This window comes from Cervus elaphus, chromosome 22 (assembly GCF_910594005.1).
Source record: "Cervus elaphus chromosome 22, mCerEla1.1, whole genome shotgun sequence".
NCBI lineage: Eukaryota > Metazoa > Chordata > Mammalia > Artiodactyla > Cervidae > Cervus > Cervus elaphus.
The window spans coordinates 49,171,640-49,192,886 of NC_057836.1; the positions used below are offsets into that span (position 1 = coordinate 49,171,640).

The 21,247-nt window shown below is 37.6% G+C and overlaps 1 protein-coding gene across 5 annotated transcripts in view; it reads right to left on the minus strand.

The window, feature by feature from the left end:
• RIC8B (RIC8 guanine nucleotide exchange factor B) overlaps positions 1–21,247 on the minus strand; it is a 100,735-nt gene that overhangs the window by 53,141 nt on the left and 26,347 nt on the right. For all 5 annotated transcript variants that reach the window (XR_006336598.1, XR_006336597.1, XR_006336599.1 and 2 more), the window contains exon 3: positions 11,455–12,063. Coding sequence is in view for 2 of the 5 variants with exons in the window: in XM_043880911.1 (XP_043736846.1) it covers positions 11,455–12,063 (609 nt within the window). In the remaining 3 variants the exon portion in view is untranslated. The remainder of the gene's footprint in view (positions 1–11,454; positions 12,064–21,247) is intronic.

Genomic DNA, 21,247 nt, shown 5'->3' on the forward strand with positions numbered 1-21,247 from the left:
GATCCCCTGAAGAAGGGAAAGGCTACCCACTCCAGTATTCTGGCCTAGAGAATTCCATGGACTGTACAGTCCATGGGGTGGCAAACAGTTGGACACGACTGAGCAACTTTCACTTTCAGAGTCAGAGGGAAAGCAAATAATAGGATAAGCTAAGCTCTGAATAATCATTTGGTTTACCTCTTTATTTTTAATGAGATCTTGGGCCACTACAATTTTTTTAACCATCTGCATCAAGGTTGTATCTTTTTTATTTCAGATCTTTAGTAATTAAGAAGACATATGAAATTAGTGATAATTATCTATTATAATCAGATCCTGGATATGTTACATTTTAGGAAGTTTCCAATTACTTCAAAAACTATTAAAAACTTTAAAGTTTTGTTTATATATATATATATATATATATATATACACATATATATAAAATTGATTTCAAGTCTATGTAAAGTGAAATATGGTCACACATTATACATATATAGGACTGATGCTGAAGTTGAAGCTCCAATACTTTGGTCACCTGATGTGAAGAGCCAACTTAATGGAAAAGACCCTGTTGCTGGGAATGATTGAAGGCAGAAGGAGAAGAGGGTGACAGAGGATGAGATGGTTGGGATGGCATCAATGATTCAATGGACATGAACTTGGGCAAACTCCGGGAGATGGTGAGGGACAGGGAAGCCTGGCGTGCTGCAATCCATGGGGTTGTGAAGAGTTGGACATGACTTAATGACTGAACAACAACATCTTATATTCCTATATATAACTTAGCCCTTCTAGAAAGATGTCTTTTATAAAATCTAACAAATAACAGCACAGTTTCATTACTCATAATGTAATATTTTGAATATCTCTATATTTCATATATTTCATATTTCAATACTGAAATATTTCATTATTTTGAAATAACACTATCACGTGTTGATTTGGAAAAGATGAAGGTCTCAATGGCATGGTAGAAAAAGCACTGCACTTAGAGTCAAGAGTATAGGTTGTGACTTTAGGCAAATCACATAGCTTCTCTGAGTCAAAGTTTCCTCTATGCAGCTCCACAAACATGAGACTGCTGGGGTTACAAAAGGATTAAAGAAGCTGATATACATGAAAATGCTTAGTACATTCAATGAAACATTTGAGGGTGAGGGGAAAGGATGAAGTAGGAAGAAATCAAAAGGGAAGACTGATAGAGCTCAAATGAGTGATAAGGAAATTATTGTGTGTTGGGGAGGGGGGACCAGTGGAATGCTAGAGATGCTAAGAGTTTGGAATGAATGCTGTTCTACTTGCCATCCATCTTCAAATGCCTGAATCAAAATCCTCTAATATGCAAATTACTTTTACATACATCACATTACATGAAGCACACTGAAATGCAAGTGAAATTCATCTATTACTTAACTCTTGGGCTTCCCTGGTGTCTCAGATGAGAAAGAATCCACTTGCAATGCGGGAGACCTGAGTTTGATCCCTAAGTTGGGAAGATACCTTGGAGGAGGGCATGGCAATCCACTCCAGTATTCTTGCCTGAAGAATCCCCATGGAGACAGGAGCCTGGCAGGCTAGTCCATGGGGTTGCAAAGAGTCGGACACGACTGAGCAACTAACCACGGCAGTTAACTCTTAAAAAGATCATATTTTCTCTGGTTTGGATAATTAACTAGGAATACACTTCCTTTAACACTAAATTTTTCTTTATTTTAAATATCACATCATTCTTTTCTCCTGCTGATGTCAACAAGCCTCTTGCAAAACTGCATGCTAATCTTTCCATTAGTCTTTTCACTTCTGCAACTGCCAGTGAAAATCCTACTTCTTTCCATCCCTTCTCCTCCTGTCCCAGTCTTTGTGACACCAATTCCCAGGTTGCACCTTATGTCTGCATATCCTCTTTTACTGTAATTACACTAAATTCTATTTCTGTACTCAAAATAACTATTGAAGTCCCTGGAGTTTTTGCCATGGTTATCGCTGATTCCTTTTCATCCTCCAGGTCTCAGAGAAACCCCTTCTTGGACCACCTTATCTAAGTAGATTCCTTCTTTTATTATTCTCTTTCACTGTATTTTGTTATGATTTCTTTCAGGGAATCATAATCTGTAATTCCACATTTGTTTATATACTTACGTAGGCATTGTTTTCTCCATCTATTACCTTCACAAATTTAGAGGGCATATATTTAATAAATGTTCAATATTTTTTAATGTAAATAAAATATAGAAAAGTGCTCAAATCCTAAGTGTACAGCTAGATAAACTTTCACAAAATGAGCACGTCCATATAACCAGCATGAAAACAAAGCAATGCCAGGACTGAGAACCTCAGAACTGCCCTCATGACCTCTTCAAATGATAGATCTCCAGCTCCTCAATTGTAATTCTAAAAAATAACATCATAGGTGAGTGATTTTTGTTGTCATGAATTTTATGTGAAGGGAATCATAAAATAGAGACCCTTCTGCATCTGGTTGTGGGATTCAGCCACTTTGCTCTGTGCAGTTGTAGTTTGTTCATTTTCATCACTTGAGATTAGTGTTATTGGAAGTGCTGGTCTGCACTTTTTGCCACTGATCTGCAATGCCATGAGGACAGAAGGTACACTTGAACATTTAGAAACTTTTCAAGCAGTTTGACATTGTGTGTAATACTGTATTATAAAAGAGTTCCATTTTGACATCTAGGGAAAACAATCTGTTTCCTCATAGCTAGGTTAGGAAGTCACTGCTGAATATGAGTATATTATAATTCACATATCCATCCTACTCTTGCCGGACACTTGGGCTATACTGAAGAGTGCTGCTATGAACATGTACATACTTTCTTACATATCATTTGGTACACTGGGTCATATACATAAGACACACTTTAGGAGGTTCCACAAAACAGTGTTTCAGAGTGTTGGTACCAGCTTACACATCTACAGCCGTGCCCACACTTGATACTGTCAGCCTTTTAAATCTGCCATTCGGTGCATGTACAGAGGTTTTATTATGCATTTTCCCGATGGCTGATAATGTTGAACACATTTTTTTCTTATAAGTAATTTGTATAGCTCTTTTACGAGGTGCCTCTTCAAGCTTTTTGCGTATTTTTCCATTGGGCTGATTGACACTGTTTGTCGAACTTCTTTAAAGCATTCTAGGTAGAGTACCTATTGCATATATGTATTACAAATATAATTTCCCATTTGGTAGCCTGCTTTTTTACCTTCTTCTCTTGACAAACTCATTTTTTTTTTTTTTTGACAAACTCATTTTCATGAAAGCCAGTTTGTCAATTTTTCCTTTATAGTTTGATCTTTACTTTGTACTGTTTTAAAAATCTTTCATATTTAAGAAATGTTTATTTAAAATAGAGTCATGAAGATAATCTTCTACTTTTTTCCAAAAGCTTTTATTACTTTACCTTTTACATTTTTAAATCTCTTACCCATCACAAATTAATTTTTTCTGTATGGTGTAAGGTAGAGATTTAAATTTATTTATTTAGTTTTGGCTGTGCTGGGTCTTTGTTGCTACATGCGGGCTTTTGCTAGTTACAATGAGCAGGGGCTACTCTCTAGTTGTGGTGTGTGGGCTTCTCATTGCAGTGGCTTCTCTTGTTGCGAGCACGGCCTCTAGGCACAACACAGGCTCAATAGTTGTGACTTGCTGGCTCCAGAGTGTGGGCTCATGAGTTGCGGCCCACAGCTTAGTTGCCCCGTGGCATGTGGTATCTTGATAGACCAGGGATCAAACCTGTGTCCCCTGCATTGGCAAGCAGATTTTTAACCATTGGACTACCAGGGAAGTCCCTAAATTCATTTTTAATTGATTACAAAACCCACCTTTTCCCACTGCACTTCAATGTTACCTGTATCATAACTCAGTTGACTATATATGTATATGCTTGTTTCTAAACTTTTTATTCTATTATTAGTCTATGGCTCAATAAATATTTATTGAATAAGAGCTATCATTTAAGATGTTTTACTTAACAAAGGTTAGAGTGGACATGATTTCCTACTATCGGTTATTCTGCTGGGTGACTACATAAATAAACTCTTTGATCTTCACTGTCTTCATCTGTCAAATGAGATTAATATTCCTCCTGTCTCATATAGATGCTTGAAGGATTAAATATAGTTGCTCATTACAAAACAGTATACAAACAACTTATAAACTGTCATTTACTTCTTCAGGAGCTTAGATTTGATATTTTTAGGGCATCAATATTTTCTCCTCTGTAATCCTACTATCTCCAAAGATTGATAAGGAAAAAAAATCCCTAAGACAAGGAGAGGAGGAAGAAAGAGAAAAGCAAGCAAGTTTGTTGGGACAGTGGAAATCAAAATGAGATAACACTAAAAGAGAGGTAGAAATTCATGAAACTCTTTGGAATCTTTTTTTGGTGGGGGGATCTTTTTATATAGACTTTGCTTCTTATTTATAGATTCCACTACTGTACCATTACTTCCATGTTCAAGCTGGTTTTAGAAAAGGCAGAGGAACCAGAGATCAAATTGCTAACATCCAATGGATCACTGAAAAAGCAAGAGAGTTCCAGAAAAACATCTACTTCTGCTTTATTGACAATGCCAAAGCCTTTGACTGTATGGATCACAATAAACTGTGCATACCAGACCATTTGACCTGCCTCTTAAGAAACCTGTATGCAGGTCAGGAAGCAACAGTTAGAACGGGACATGGAACAACAGACTGGTTCCAAATAGGAAAAAGGGTATGTCAAGGTTGTATACTGTCACCCTGCTTATTTAACTTATATGCAGAGTATATCATGAGAAACGCTGGGCTGGAGGAAGCACAAGCTGGAATCAAGATTGCCGGGAGAAATATCAATAACCTCAGATATGCAGATGACACCACCCTTATGGCAGAAACTGAGGAAGAACTAAAGAGCTTCTTGATGAAAGTGAAAGAGGAGAGTGAAAATGTTGGCTTAAAGCTCAACATTCAGAAAACTAAGATCATAGCATCTGGTCCCATCACTTCATGGCAGATAGATGGGGAAACAGTGGAAACAGTGGCTGACTTTATTTTTCTGGGCTCCAAAATCACTGTAGATGGTGATTGCAGCCATGAAATTAAAAGATGCTTACTCCTTGGAAGGAAAATTATGACCAACCTAGATAGCATATTAAAAAGCAGAGACATTACTTTGCCAACAAAGGTCCGTCTAGTCAAGGCTGTGGTTTTTACAGTGGTCATGTATAGATGTGAGAGTTGGACTATAAAGAAAGCTGAGCGCCGAAGAATTGATGCTTTTGAACTGTGGTGTTGGAGAAGACTCTTGAGAGTCCCTTGGACTGCAAGGAGATCCAACCAGTCCATCCTAGGGGAGATCAGTCCTGGGTATTCATTGGAAGGACTGATGTTGAAGCTGAAACTCCAATACTTTGGCCACCTGATGGGAAGAGCTAACTCATTAGAAAAGACCCTGATGCTGGGAAAGATTGAGGGCAGGAGAAGGGGACGACAGAGGATGAGATGGTTGGATGGCATCATCGACTTGATGGACATGGGTTTGGGTGGACTCTAGGAGTTGGTGATGGACAGGAAGTCCTGGCATGCTGCGGTTCATGGGGTCGCAAAGCGTCAGACACGACTGAGCGACTGAACTGAACTGAACTGAACTGTACCATTGCTTTTTTCTACTATGCAATCTGGAATATTTTCATTTTTGTTTGGTAAAGGTATCAATATCTTCCTACCTTTTCACTGAAAGCTGTAACTGATCTAATCAAGGCCTGAGAAAAAGTCTGAAAGGAGAATACTTCACACCAGTGAGTCCTAAACAGGCTATGTTATCCCAGGGTAGTTCTAATTAGTTCAAGAAGGTTTAGGAAACTGGTCCTATGAAAATTCAATTTCAATTCTACAAAAAGTGAAACATAAATACACACGCACACACAAACGTACACTTGTACTCTTACCTGGAAATATAGCTATACCCTGGGTAGTATTTCACCCTATATTTTACCCAGGCTATTTTTCAGTTACTTGTCCTTCTAAATCACGTATGTTCAAAGATCTCTGTCTCTTTATAGGCAAAGATTAAGTATTCTACCTCCACACCTTTTACAGCTAACATGGTGCTGGGCATAAAGTAATAAATGTTTTTTTGAATTAACTTACAAAGGGAAATATAAATGCTATAAAATAGTGTGCTGTATCTTCAAAAAAGCTAGAATCTGCTCTCTAAACAATGTTATTAAATGTTTTAGGTTTCTAGAAAAAATTTTTAATAGTTGTGAAAATTTTAAAGGTATCATAAACTTTCTTCCCTGTCACTTTGGGCTATTTCTCTTATATATTTCTATTTATGCAGATTGCACAGACTATATCACATTTTATTTTTCATAAAACAAATACTCACTAAACATTTACTCTGGGCTAGGTATATTGCTTAGCAGAAAGACTAAGTGAGGTCAGACATACCTCCAAAGATCTAGAATACATGGCATTTGTAGCATCTGTATATTCTGAGGTAGTTCTTTATTTTCAAACATACAGAAAATGGAGAGAAGAACAGTAAATAATATGACAAAACAGTTACGTATCCATCTGTTCACATGTCTGATTTTCCTATTGTACTGTTAGTTCTCTGAGGGCAAAGATGCTTTATAATGCATATTGTGTACCTAATACAAAACTCTGCATGTGTTGGGGACAAAATAAATGTTTGTTGAAAAAATGATTCAGTTAAGAGAAGCTTTATTTTTAATTAAATAATGTCATGTATTTTTTTCACATTTCCTTCCAAGTCTCTAAAATAATGATGGAATCAATCTCTTCTGTTACAATGTGACATTCCAACTGACTCCTAAAGATACTCACTATCTTGTCTCACTCAAACAGCATCCTTTAATACTCAGACACTTGTACCACTTCTCTGTTTGTGCTTGGTTGTCTGGCTCTAACATGTGTGCTGGTTCTTATATTTTTTCATTACATTGAACGGATACCTAGGAAACACTGCAGAAGGGAACATGTGTTAAAAGTAAGGGATCTCTAGAATAACACGCTTTCCTCAATGAGCCAAGAGATTTAGCAAAGTGTTAAAACAGGAAGAAGACAGGATCATTTCCATGAACTTTTCTAGAATTGACTTTGGGTCCTATAAAAGGAATCATTTGACCATTTAAAATACACTACTATCAGGAAAGGGAGAGAAAGAGACAAGGGGGAAGGTAGGGAGACAGACACCGCATGTGGAAATAAGGCTAGCTACATTTCCTGATGAATGGAAAAGAATCTCCAAATTCTACTGATGGCATTGGCTTCCAGATAGGAATTTAACATTGAGGCATGAATCTAAAATGAACAAATTCCACTAATTTGCTAAACCTCAAGAAAAATTTAATTTTCTGTTTTTGAGAATTGTAAATGAACAGTCATAAAAATACCTACTGGAACAGTTAAAACCAAAACCAAGCATGTTTTTTGTGACAACTGAGTTGTAAAATAGGTAAAGATTTTAAAAAGTGAAATGCCCAGGTTTTGAAAGGTATAAACTAGCACTGTTCTTCTGAAGGTCAATATTTGGTAACACATATACATTTAAATACGTATGATACATAAAAAGAAACCCTAAAGTTTTGAAAAATCCTTTGGCGCAGGAATTTATCTACAAAGATTTTGTAAGAAAACTCACTGTATTACTATTTAAAATAGCAAACAACTGCAAAAAACCCCAAATTCTTACACATAGGGCATTGGTTAAAGGTTGATGGATCCTTATGAAGGAATACTTTTAAGTATTTTTACACATATACTTGTGAGTGTTCTTTCATAAGGGCTTCCCTCGTGGCTCAGCTGGTAAAGAATCCTGCAATGCGGGAGACCTAGGTTCAATCCCTGGGTTGGGAACATCCCCTGGAGAAGAGAAAGGCTACCCACTCCAGTATTCTGGCCTGGAGAAGTCCATGAACTGTATAGCCCATGGGGTCACAAAGAGTCGGACATGATTGAGCAACTTTCACTTTCATTCTTTCATAAAGATTTATTATCTTTAACAAATATGAGAAGAAAGTGGTTATTAAAAAATTTTTTTTGGATGCAGAACTCTTTATACCCCAAATGAAGTCTAGTTACAATCTAAATTTAAAGAAAAATAACAATAGCAACAGCAATGATCAAAGGTGCTTTTTTTAAAGAAAGGGTGGGAACCTGAAACACTGTCCACTCAACCTCAGAGGTCACTCCTAGGAACTTTATGGCTTCAAGGAACACATCATGTAATCTACTACTCTTTAAGAACATTTATTGTGGGAAAGAAAAAAAGCAAGATGATAAAATGACTGCATTTTTGTAAAAATAAATAAATAATAAATGTTTATATATTATACAACGAAGAATGGTTAGAAAGATATACAGCAAAATGCAAACAAGGCTTATCTCTGAGTGGTAGGTTTACAGGTAATTTGTACTTTCTTCTTGCTCATATGCTTTTTCCCTTAGATCTTTGCAGTATTGTTTAGCAAGTATTCGTTTTCAGAATGAGGAAAGTATTATTTTTAAATCTGTATTTTAAAGTTGGATTCTTCCATACAGTCAGCTTTCCATATCCCTTTATTTCAGTTGGTATTTTAAAGTATTAACAATTCTTTAGATGATTGCTCACCTGGAGAAAGATGTCTTTAATCTGACAATCAAGTAGATATTAAAATTCAGGTAAATGAACTCTTCCTGACAAGAGGAAGAGTTTCTCTGCACGCTTACTATAGATTTTCTTTATGCCAAGTTGTAGTGTGTTAGTTGCTCAGTTGTGTCCAACTCTGTGAGTCCATGGACTGTAGCCCGCCAGGCTCCTCTGTCCATGGAATTCTCCAGGCAAGAATACTGGAATGGGTTGCCAGTAATACATCCTCCTCCAGAGGATCTTCCCGACCCAGGGATCAAACCCAGGTCTCCTGCATTGCAGGTGAATTCTTTACTGTCTGAGCCACCACGGAAGCCCAACTCAGTTTAGATGATCCCAATTTTGTTGGCCACATCCAAAGCATCATAGTCAAGTTGTAGACAGCTCAATAAAAAGTACTCTATGATTTCTGTGTCTCTTACATGCTGTTCAATCTCTGAGAAAGGTTTCCTCCGCTCATTCTTTAAAAGGCCAAATCCTTCTCAGTCTTCAGATCTCAGGAGAGACTTTCAGAGGCCTTCTCTAACTATACTTAATATTCTCCATCATTATACTGTTTCTCTCCTAGCACTTAATACAATTTAAATTACATATTTGTTTACTAATTATCTGTCTTACCAATAGAACTGAAGTTTGCAGAGACTATCTGTCTATTCACCAATATATTTCACAATGCCTGGGTAATACCTAGCAATTGTTCATAAATATTTGTTGACTAACTGAATGAGCAAATGCTTGCTAAAATTTGAATTTAGAGACTTATGGAGACTCAAATGGTCTAAATTAACCTTTCCCATGCATGAGTGCGTGCGTGTGAAGTCGCTTCAGTTGTGTCCAACTCTTTGCAACCCTATGGACTGTAGCCCACTAGTAGTCCATGGGATTCTCCAGGCAAGAATACTGGAGTGGGTTTCCATGCCCTCCTCCAGGGGATCTTCCTGACCCAGGTATCAAACCTGGGTCTCTTAAGTCTCTTGCACTGGCAGGTGGGTTCTTTACCACTAATGCCACCTGGGAAGCCCAACCTTCCCCATACTCTTGTCTAAATGGGTTGGCAAGACTCTGTTTTCAATACTGTTTACAACTTCTGATAACTTCAAAATAGCCCAGAAGCATATTAACTCGGTACATTTTACAAAGGTTGTATCAAGTGATCCATGACTCACAAGGGGTTTGTTGAGATGTCCACTTCAGGACTACTGATCCTTTATGATTTATCTTTTGAAAAATAAACATCCTATAATACAGAGTACGTATTTGCCACTTCAACATTTTCTAAAGCCTCTTCCAGCCCTGCTATTAATTATAATTGAAGCACCCTAATTAGGGCTAATCTCGGTATACGGATATTTATTACACATCATTCCATACATATGCTGATGTGCCACTGAACTATAAACCCTTTCTGTCAGGAATCTGAACGGGTGTGAGCTACTGTTTTGGACACAATTTAATTAACAGGGGCTCCAACAATGGCAAACCAACAGTCTCAGAAAAGCTCTTGCAACTAAATGGAGAACTTAAAAACACCAAAGCAAACAGTGTAAGAAAAATAACCATAGAAGGTACCAAATAAGCATAGAGACATAACATTTTAAATACTCCCAAATATTTGGTTTCAAAGCACAAATGGAGCATGTGGGCTTTCTGCATCTTTTTCTGCCAAGTCCCAGGAAAAACTAACCATACTACAGTCATCTAAAACAGCTGTTAGGACTGATCTTCAAATATTTGGTTTCAAAATATAGACCTATTTGCACTTTAAAACTCAGATGCCTGCATACTGCTACTATAGCACCGCACTGAGATAGCCCTTCCAAAGTAGGGTGCTGGCAAAACCAGATCTTTATTCATGGTGAGAGCTGCCTCAGATGGACACAGGGAAATGGTAACTGAAGTCCTAAAGTCAACTGTCAGAAAAGATAATTTGCTCTGGCACCAAAATACTTTTTTTCTTTCTTTTCTTTTTTTAAGAAAGAGACTAAATTTTATGAGTTATTTAAGGTTAAAGAGAGGGGGTAAATGTGAAATGTTAAGATTGTAGAAGCAAGAGAAAAGGTTCGTCCTCTTCACTGAAAACTGTTGACTTTCTTAAACTAATCTTCTTGTTTAGCATACTGTTCTTGTGGTACTCAAATATAAACTATCAAATCTGCCTCACTTTGGGTTGCTGGATGGTCCAAGCCACAGAAAAGGATCTTAGTCTAGAAATAAATCAAGTCGTTTAAAATAACCTTCCCATATTCTGGTGTAATTATACTGGTTTCCTAAGACTGTGTATCAGCATATATCCTAGCTGTATCCTACACTTCTGATAGTTATCTAATACTACAGAGTAACACATCAGGAGACTGGTATGACAGGTGATAAACACAGTATCTTTTACTCTTCTGAGCAGACATCCATTCTGACTGATTTCAACTGGCCTAAATATCTTAATATTTCTTTAAAATAGCAGGCAATGAACATTCCTAGACCTTTATGAATCATTGTTTTGTTTCCCATCAACTCTTTTAATAATTTAAACCTTGTTTCTGAAAGAGGCACTTAAAAAAAAAAAGACACATGATAGTACAACTCAGAAAAGGAACTAGGCATCTCACAAAACAGCAGTCCATCCTCACCCTATTCTTTGGATAAGTGTCATACAGATGCAAAGAATAAGAGTTACAAATGGTTAAGAAATGTATCCTGAGTCATGTAACTGATTAATGAGGGAATTGGAAACTTCTTCCATTTCCCTGTTTAGCATTCCTCTGTTTCAGGCAGCTCCCAAACCAATGAAATTCCAAGCAGATGAGAATACTCTTCTTGACCTTACCTCTTTATGCACCTTCCAACTGTCTACTGTCACATTGAAGAGAGCTTTAAGGGCCTCAATGGCACAGTCTGTCTCCTGAGGTGAGAGAGGAGGTCCATTATGGTCTATGGCCGATTCATATTCATCGGTCCACTTGATGCTAAAGGCACTTTCCAAGATCTGGGTTAGCAGCGGTAGTCCTTGGAGCTCATAGCGCAATTGTGACCTGATGTCGGTGTGCAAAAGTGACAGGACGAAGAGCAAGCGCAAGTCAAAGCACTTAATGTCATTGATAAACTTTCGGTCCTTGCACTTTCTCAGGAGGTTACAGAGCTTTGCAGCAAGGTTAAGTTCCAGACTGAGCTGCTGTGCCATCTGACTGTTGAACACTATGTTACAAAGACATTTTAATGACTCCACAATAACTGGGAACTCTGACACCTTCTCCAAAGAATCATCCGACTCATTTAGCTTGGCTAGTCGCAGCAGTATCTGCATATTTTCCTTGGTTGTTACAGGAACTAAAACCTTTTTGTCTCTGGAGAGAATGCGGAGAACTTCCAGGCAGGACACTTGACATGTTGTTGGGATGTCCTTTAAAAGGACTTTAAATATGCCTTCGCAGAGTTTCTGGAAAACAAGAACGAGTATGAAAAATATGGTTATTTGGCTTAAGTGATTTAAAATGGACTGTTTCTCCATCAATGTATTAAATTGCAGTTCAAGATCTGGCTAGAAAAGATTTTTACTTTTTTAAAGTCACAGAATGTTAGAACTGAAAGAGACCGTATATTTGGTGCACTTCTTTCACTTTACAGATTTGGAAATTGAGGGCCAGAAAGGTTAAGCTACTTGTATGAGGCCAGAATGAATTAGTGGGGTACCAACAGTTAGAGTATGGGTTTCCTAACTTCCAGCCTAATATTCTTAGTTTAAAAGAGAATTAGTGACTTTATACAGATGAGTTTCAAATATTTTATATAAGTTTGTTCTCAAGAATTTTTAATATCAGATTACATATACTATGAGGATGGAAGGTAATCATCTGAATCATAGCTATTCCCTTCCTGGAAATAAAAATTAATGCCTCACGAACTGGTTCACATTTGGCCACAAGTATAGGCTCTTATAAAAAGACTTAAAGAAGCCTTCATTTTTGCCCAGTTTCAGCATTGCTAATGTCTTCTGAATTTATAGTACTATGGGCAGTAGTCCCATGTTATATAAACTTTAGAACTCTCTTTAGATAACATGTAATAACAATTAATTATCAAATGACCCCAGAGAAGATCTTTTGCTGACAACACTGTTAACAATTATTCCAAGTATTGGGTTCCAAAGAGGCCTCAGCTAGCATATATGATTCCTTTCAGTCAATTGCAAAAAGGTGCCCCTCTCCACGCTAACTGCAGAAAGTGTTCCTACTGGGTGGTCAAATACCAAAAAAACCCTCTTCCTCCGCGCAGCCCTGTGCCAGGACATATGGCTTGGGAAGCTCAGAGTGTGGGCAGGGATCTTAGCTTTCCTTTATTCTCTTGGAGTAGGGCACAGATTACACAAATATACTAGTAGTCCTGGTTCCAAATCTTGCTATCACTATCTCAGAAACAATTCTTTATTTGGACCCAAAGTGTAATCTATCTTGAATTTTTTGAAAAAGTTTTTTCTGTCATTGCCAAATTTAAGAACCACGGATAATTCTCTTAAAAGTCAATGTCCAGTTTTCTTCTCCATAAACTGTAGATCTGGGTCTCTGAACCTCAAACCTTATATGAGGAGCAGCAGGTATAACCATTCCACTGCCAACCATTTCTATACCCGTTACATTTTATAAAAACAAAAGCAACAACAACTATGACCAATACAAGGTTTTACAAAGTTTCTATTACTCTGTCATCAGACTTTAACTAAAAGAGGCTATCTGTGGGTCAAGAATTATGATCTTGGCAGAAATTTTAGGCCATGTGCATCTTCTCAGTACATCTGAGTCAAACAGCTATGGAAATGTCAATTTTAAATGTTCTGTGTTCTCTAGATGGAGATAGAAAGGAAATTAACCTAGCAAGCTAAAAAAAACTTCACTACATTGTTAACTCTATCCCTTAACAAACCTGATAACTAGAAGTGACTTCCACTTAATATTTTAATATCATCATAAAAGCATTTTTTTTTTCATGAATGCTGTTTTGGGATAGAGGAAAGTATAATATGCCCATTATTAAAAATATATAAAAAAGGAAAATTTTTCCAATTTCAGATTTCTCACATCCAAGACAAAGAAAAAAAAATCTTTTACACACTGTTTCCTATGTGCTATATTCCTGGGTGGTGGAGTTAAATAACCTTTGCTCCCACATAATTTTACCCAAGAAGGAATTATCTACATTCCTATTTAAGAAATACATAATAAATAAGGTATTATAAAATATTATATATGTGAACTTGGAGTTCTACATATCTAATAAAACACAGACATCTTTAGTTCTTTTCTTTCTAAACCAAAAACAATAATAAAATCTCTCCCCGCTCCAAATCTGTGGGTAGGAATGACTTCTTTCTTCCTCCACTGTCAGATTCAAGAAAGAAAAAGAGCAAAGTATGAATACAAATAGCCAAGGCTGTAAACCAAATGGACTGTTAAAACTCTGGGACATAAGAAGGCTACATAAAAGAGATTAGAGAGGCCTACAAAATTTATAGTTAAAAACTGCCTCACCTAAAGGCTTGCAGGAAATCCACAACTGAGACTGTTTCAAGCATAGTTTTCAATCAGTTGTTTTTAGACATGTCATTTCTTATCACAGACTTGCCTCACATGACAACTGTTAGGTAGCTTTTTGTCATAATGTCTCTTGAAAAGTAATACCACTTCTTGGACAATGAACCCCTCCCTTTTTTGTATTACAACTTAAAAAAAATCAAAGACGTATTCAAAATATAAGAAGTGATATTTAACAGATACATTCATTGCTCTACTCAATACGATCATTTCTATTTAGAGAATATTATAAAGAAAAATTAAACCATGTACCGCATTTGGATGAATCAGAAGTTTTTCTTTGCATATGAACACCAAGCAAGAACATTGAAGAGGTAGCATTCCTTATGATTCCCCCATCTGTTGAGTGCATGCACGACTCCTGTTTCAAAGGTGCTCTTGTTTCTTTATTTTGCCTTAATGGTATTTTCCTGTGCTATAACTAGTTTTTTTTCCGTTGATTTTACTCCTCCTAAAACATGCCTTGCTCTCTTCAAATGCTTTCCATAGCTCCCTGTGGCCCACAGAATGCAGCTGAAATAAGCTCAGTGTCCCCTTTCCTATATCTCTGTCATACACACACGCCCTTCCTTTTCTTTCCTTTCCAAGTGCTCCAAATGGACTCCCAGTCCCTCCCAATTCAGGACAATAAGTCCTGAACCTTCTCCCACCATTACCTCAGCATGGCCTACCCTGTCCCCATTTCCACCAGTTAGGACCCCGCTCTTTTTCTAAGGTTTAATTTGAAGACTGAGGAGTCTAGAATATTCCCCAGCCGCTCCCTCCGCTCTCCTTCTATACAGCACTTAGTTTCCACAAGCACTTAGTTCCTTATAGAGTGAGATGTTGGGGCATCTCACTCCTCCAGTCTCCTTGAGAACAGAGGCTGTTTCACCTGTATCCCACTGGCAGGCCCAGGTGTGCTGTAGCTGTTTTTAAGTGCAAGATACCCACACACTCCCAAAGATTATCTGCTTTAAAGTTTACTACCTGACTCTCCAGCCCCTTCCAAAGAATAATTCCTTTGTAGTCCTCCACCACCAGCCACCTCTCATCTCACTATCAAGCCTTCTCTTCCTCTTTTTGCAAGTACAATAAATCATCATTACATAACATTTTAAGTACAAACTGTTATTATTAACTTTCTAAGTATTTATTTATACAAACTTGTTATCACTGTTCAACTGATATATTTTTTAATCTGAAAACTATTTTGGTATCTTAGATAACCATGAAACACATAATTTTTTTCCATTAAAATTGATGGAAATATCTTCTGCTTTAAAATCTTTTCACTAAGAGGTAAGGTTTTCAGGAATGAATTAAAGTCATAAAGCAAAGCTTAGGTGTGTTCATAAAGTATAATTACTTCAGAGAGGCTGACAAAAAGCCCTTTTAAAATGCTCATTAGGTTGCAGTGCGCATGCTCAGTAGTGTCAGATTCTTTGCAACCCCAGGGACTGTAGCCCACTGTGCATGGTATTATCCCAGCAAGAACACTGAAGTGGGTTGCCATTTCCTTCTCCAGAGTATGTTCCCGACCCAGGGATCGAACCCACATCTCCTGTATTGGCAGGTGGATTCTTTACCACTGAGCCACCTGGGAACCCCCCACTAGCTTAGTAGCCATGGCTATTTCAATAAAGTTAGACTGCAAGACCCAGCAGCAGAGACTCAAGATTGAAATTCTCAATTTTAATACCAGGTATTGTCAAAAAACTTTTGGTAGCTTGCTCCCGAATGGAAACCCTAGAGTATACTATAGTAATGGTTTTCAAACTTTAGCATGCATCATAATCTCTTAAAGAATTACTTGTTGTTGTTAATTTTATTGAAGTAGAGTTGATTTATAGTCTTGTGTTAATATCTACAGCACAGTGACTCAGTTATACATATATATGTATACATTCTTTTGCATATTCTCTTCCATATGGTTTATCACAGGATACTGACTATAGGTCTCTGTGCCATGTAATAAGCCCTTGTTGTTTATCCATCCATATATAATAGTTTGTCCCAAACTCTCAGTCCTTCGCTTTCCTACTCACCCTCCTCCATGGCGAACCACAAGCCTGTTCTCTATGTCTGAGTCTGTCTGTTTCATAGATATGTTCACTTGTGTCGTATTTTAGATTCCACATATAAGTGATATCATATGGTATCTGTCATTCTCTTTTGGACTTATTTCACTTAGTATCATAATCTCTAGGTGAGGGCTGTTGAAACACAGGCTGAATCAGAGTTTCTGACTTAGTCGGTCTGGAATGAGGCCAGAATTGGGTCTCTTAACAAGTTCCCAGTTGCTGCTGTTGCTGCTAGTTCAGGAGCCACACTCTAGGAACCAATGAACTACAACTAACAATGGACTGATAGAACTTGGATGTTGGGGACCAGGGGTTAACTGAGAGTAACTGACCAGATAAGCACAGAAGAGCAGGCAAAGCTGAAAGCCATTAGCACAAACACCTTAACTTCTCCTCAACTGTCCTAAAGACGTATCAGGGTGGCAGGAATAGGGATGGGATGTCATTATCTGGTCACATTACTTTTCATAAATGTTAAAAATCACTTGAGGTGTAAAGTGTATTACTTGTTTAAGATCAGTGGTCCTGGGCCTGAAACTTGTTCAACTTATCATAGACTCCAGAATTAGAACAGGGTTGTGATTAAGGGCAGGGGTTCTGGATTTAAATTTGTGTTTAAAGACTGACTCTACTGTCTTCTAATGGTGTGACCTTGGAAAGTTACTAAATGACATCACATATGTAAAGTACTTAGAACAGTGCTTGGGAAGCATTAAGTGTTCAGTACTGGTTATCATTTATATATTGTTATAAGGTAAAAAATCTCAAATCCTCAGCTTAGCATTTATGATCCTCCAACCTGCTTTCTGAGTCTTCTCTTTCATACTGCTCCCTTATCAAACCCTCCTCTCTAATTATATTTCTTTCAAATTATTTTATATAGAGGTTGTTGTTGTTTTTTTGTTTATTTTCTTGCCATCTCCCTTTTATATGCATCAGTCCTTCTCCTTCTTTGACTATTTAGGTTTTACCCATTCTCCAAAACTAAGCTTAAAATTAACTTTTGATATAAAGTTTTTCCTTACTACTTCAGCCCCCACCGTTCTTCCTTCTCCAAGGAACGCCCATACCAAAATTTGTAGCAATCCTTGGTATTTAGTGAATTCTCCCTTTTTTTTTATGAGTTTACCTCAACTACTAAAAGCTCTCTGAAGGTAGAAAGGACATCTTTCTTTTATGAGAGAAGAAAATGTACTGTAGAGGCTTTTAAATCAGAAAAACCTGGATTTAACTGCCAGCTTTACCACTATGATTCAGACATTTTTTTACTTCTGTGAGCCTCACTTTCTCATTTGTAAAATGGGAATAATATCACTTACATCTCAGAGGGCTGTTGTGAAACAGTCTCTGGGACATAACAAGCACTTTTTGAATTGTGACTATCATTATGTTTTATTTCTTCATAATCCTTGCAGCCCTCAGCAGAGCAACAAGAACACAATAAGCACCCAACATATAAACTGACTATACTAAGAAGTTCCCTGAATTTAAAGCATTAGTAGAAGCCAACTAATGTTGTCCTGATAGTTGCCCTTTCTAAGAAGGAATGGGAGAAGCAGTAAAGGCTGTTCTTACGATTGTACACGTAAGATGGTTTGCCCTATGGTGTAAAAAAGTCTTTTTATATGAGAAGCAAAAATTATGTGTCTTCGTATAAAGTTCTCTTTTCTGAAGAGTTAAATTCCTTATACATGTTCTTTAAAATGTAAAATGCATTAAACTATCAAAGAAAATAGAAAAGATGTTTATAATTATACTATGCAGTATTAACATTTTATATGCAGTGGATAGAAGGAGTCAGTAGTCAATCTACTTGAGTATCAGTAACAAGCACATTACTTTAGACTACAGAATCACAATCATCATGTGTAAATAATTTTGTTTCCTGTCTTTTAAATTTACTTTTTCCACATTGCTATAGAGTCCTTATAAACATAATTTTAATTTGAAAGTGAAAGTCGCTCAGTCATGTCCGACTTTTTGAGACCCCATGGACTACACAGTCCATGGAATTCTCGAGCCTAGAATACTGGGGTGGGTAGCCTTTCCCTTCTCCAGGGTATCTTCCCAACCCAGGGATCACACCCAGGTCTCCTGCATTGCAGGAGGATTCTTTACCAGCTGAGCCACAAGGGAAGACCAAGAATACTGGAGTGGGTAGTCTATCCCCTCTCCAGCAATTTTAATTTGATGCAATATTAAATATGGCTCCTGTTTTCAACAGGTGTTTAGCATGAAATATAGCAGAGTTCAGGAAAAGCAGTGGACTTAGTATCAGAAGGGACGACTTCATAATTTTAACAGTAACACTGTTTGCTTATGTGCTTTATAGTTTACAAAAAACTTTCATATATATTCCTCAATCTAAGGAATGCTTACTGAACACTGACTATATGATTCTTTAAATGACTACCTAAGAACACTTAACTGAGAAGTAGAAGGCCAGGACTCAATCCAAATCATCTGACTCCAGTGTGATTTCCACTTAAGTCCATGATCATATTATGCTGTCTCTCATTTAACTGTGACCCTCAGCATGTCACTTTATTAGATTTTCTTCTTCCTCTATATCATGCATCAAGACTCTTTTAGGCAACCTTCTTCCAGCTCCAGAATGGTAAGCTTTTCACTATCAATTTGTAAAACCAGGATTAGCTTTGACTTCAACTGTGAAACAAGCGAAACAGGCTATGACATGTATATGAGCATTCAAATAATGAATCTATCATGATTTATATGCTGTCCTAAAAGTTGATTTCTTTTTTTTTCTAAAAGTTGATTTCTAAAAATATTTTTAAAAGAGAAAAGTCAAGTTTTATATACAAAGAAAATGTCTTTGCTTATAATACAGACATCATAGTCTATTACACTCTGGCAACCCCAAAGAGGTAGTAAGAAAATACCTTTGAGACAAATATTACCACTCAAAAGTGTCTGCAGATTGGTGCCAGTTCACAAACTGTTATCAGACCATCCCCGGTAGCTCAGCTGGTAAAGAATCCACCTGCAATGCAGGAGACCCTGGTTCAACTCCTAGGCTGAGAAGTTCTGCTGGAGAAGGGATAGGCTACCCACTCCAGTATTCTTAGACTTCCCTAGTGGCTCAGACGGTAAAGAATCTGCCTGCAATGAGGAAGACCTGGGTTTGATTCCTGGGTTGGGAAGATCCCCTGGAGGAGGGCATGGCAACCCACTCCAGTATTCTTGCCTGGAGATCCTCATGGACAGAGGAACGTGGTGGGCTACAGTCCATGGGGTCACAGAGTCGGACACAACTGAGCGACTAAGCACATAAAAAGTTGAGAATATGTATTCAGAAAACTTTATGGTGATCTGACTTTGCTATCCAAGCATGTAATTACTTCTTTAATGATTCATTTTTATTGTACTTTCACAACTACTGGTCAAACTACAAATTAGAGGGAAATTAAAAAACAAATAAGCAAAAAACTTGGTTCTTCATCACAAATAATGTGAAGGCACTGCTCTAGAGAATGCATTTTATCCCATATAAGTTTTCTTCAAATATATAATGAAGGCAGTAAAATTAACTCAGATCCCAGAGTAATGAGGAAATACTATAAAGCCTCATAAACAGACTCTGTTTTTGTTGCTTAGTCGCTAAATCATGCCCAACTCTTTTACGACCCCGTAGACTGTAGCCCGCCAGGCTCCCCTCTCTGTCCATGGAATTTTCCAGGCAAGAATACTAAAGTGGGTTGCCATTTCCTTCTCCAGGGGATCTTCTGGACCCAGGGACTGAACCCACATTTTTTCCTTGGCAGGTGGATTCTTTACCACTGAGCCACCAGGGAACTTGTTAAGACTTTAATTATTAGGCATTGTGGTAAAAAGTGATAGATGTCCATCAAAATCCATCCTCCCTTTCTTAACAGTAAGAGAACTGTGGCACGTTTCATGACTGCCTGGTTACACTACACTTCTCAGCTCTTCTTCATGGCCATATGACTAAACTCTTGCCAATGGAATGTATGAGGACACATTGTATGCCCTTTTCAGGCTTGGGTCATTACAATAGTGGGCATGCCTTCTCCCCTTTCTTGTCCCCTTCTGCAGTCCAGAACCTGGAAGTGGCAGCCCAGTATAGGCTAAGACAATGTTTAAAGATATGATTTGACAAACCTGTAAAGAAGCTAGGTCACTGAATCAACTCATGGAGCAGAGCTACTCACCTGCATGGTTGATCACCTATGAACTGTTATTTGGAAAGGTAATAAATGCCCATATTCCTTAAATCACTTCTTCCTTGGGGGTCTCTCTGTTGCAGCAACTTGGCTTTAAATTTAAATAAGAATGCACCTTTGAAATACGGTGTCCCCGTGATGCCCCATATAGAACCTCTCCTACCATCATTCCATAAGTGACAGAAATGATGCTGTTCTCCCTGGTGGCTCAGACGGTAAAGGATCTGCCTGTGATTCAGGAGACGTGGGTTCGATCTCTCAGTTGGGAAGGTCCCTTGGAGATGGGAATGGCTACCCATTCCAGTATTCTTGCCTGGACAGAGGAGCCTGGTGGGCTATAGCCCATGTGGTAGCAAAGAGTCAGACATGACTGAGCAATTAACATTTTCAATGACTAAGCAACTACTCTATATCTAATACCAAGACTCAGACCAACTTGGCCTGGTTGTGCCATGGTTGGTTTGTATATGTTCATCTACTTATCCATTCATTAACAATTCACCAATGTCTGTTTACTAAATTCAAGATAAAATGGGAATGATAGTATCTACTTCACAGGCTATTGGGGGAATTAAATAAGATAATATGTATGTGCTGCCTTAGAATAAAATACTCAACAAATGTTATTTACCATTATAACTATAATGTATATGCCATAATAGAGAATTTGAGTTGCCAAGTCAGAGAGACTTCATTTTGCTATTTTACTACCTGTGAGATCTGGGCAAGTTATTTGTTTTTTTCTGAGCATAAGGTTCATCACATGT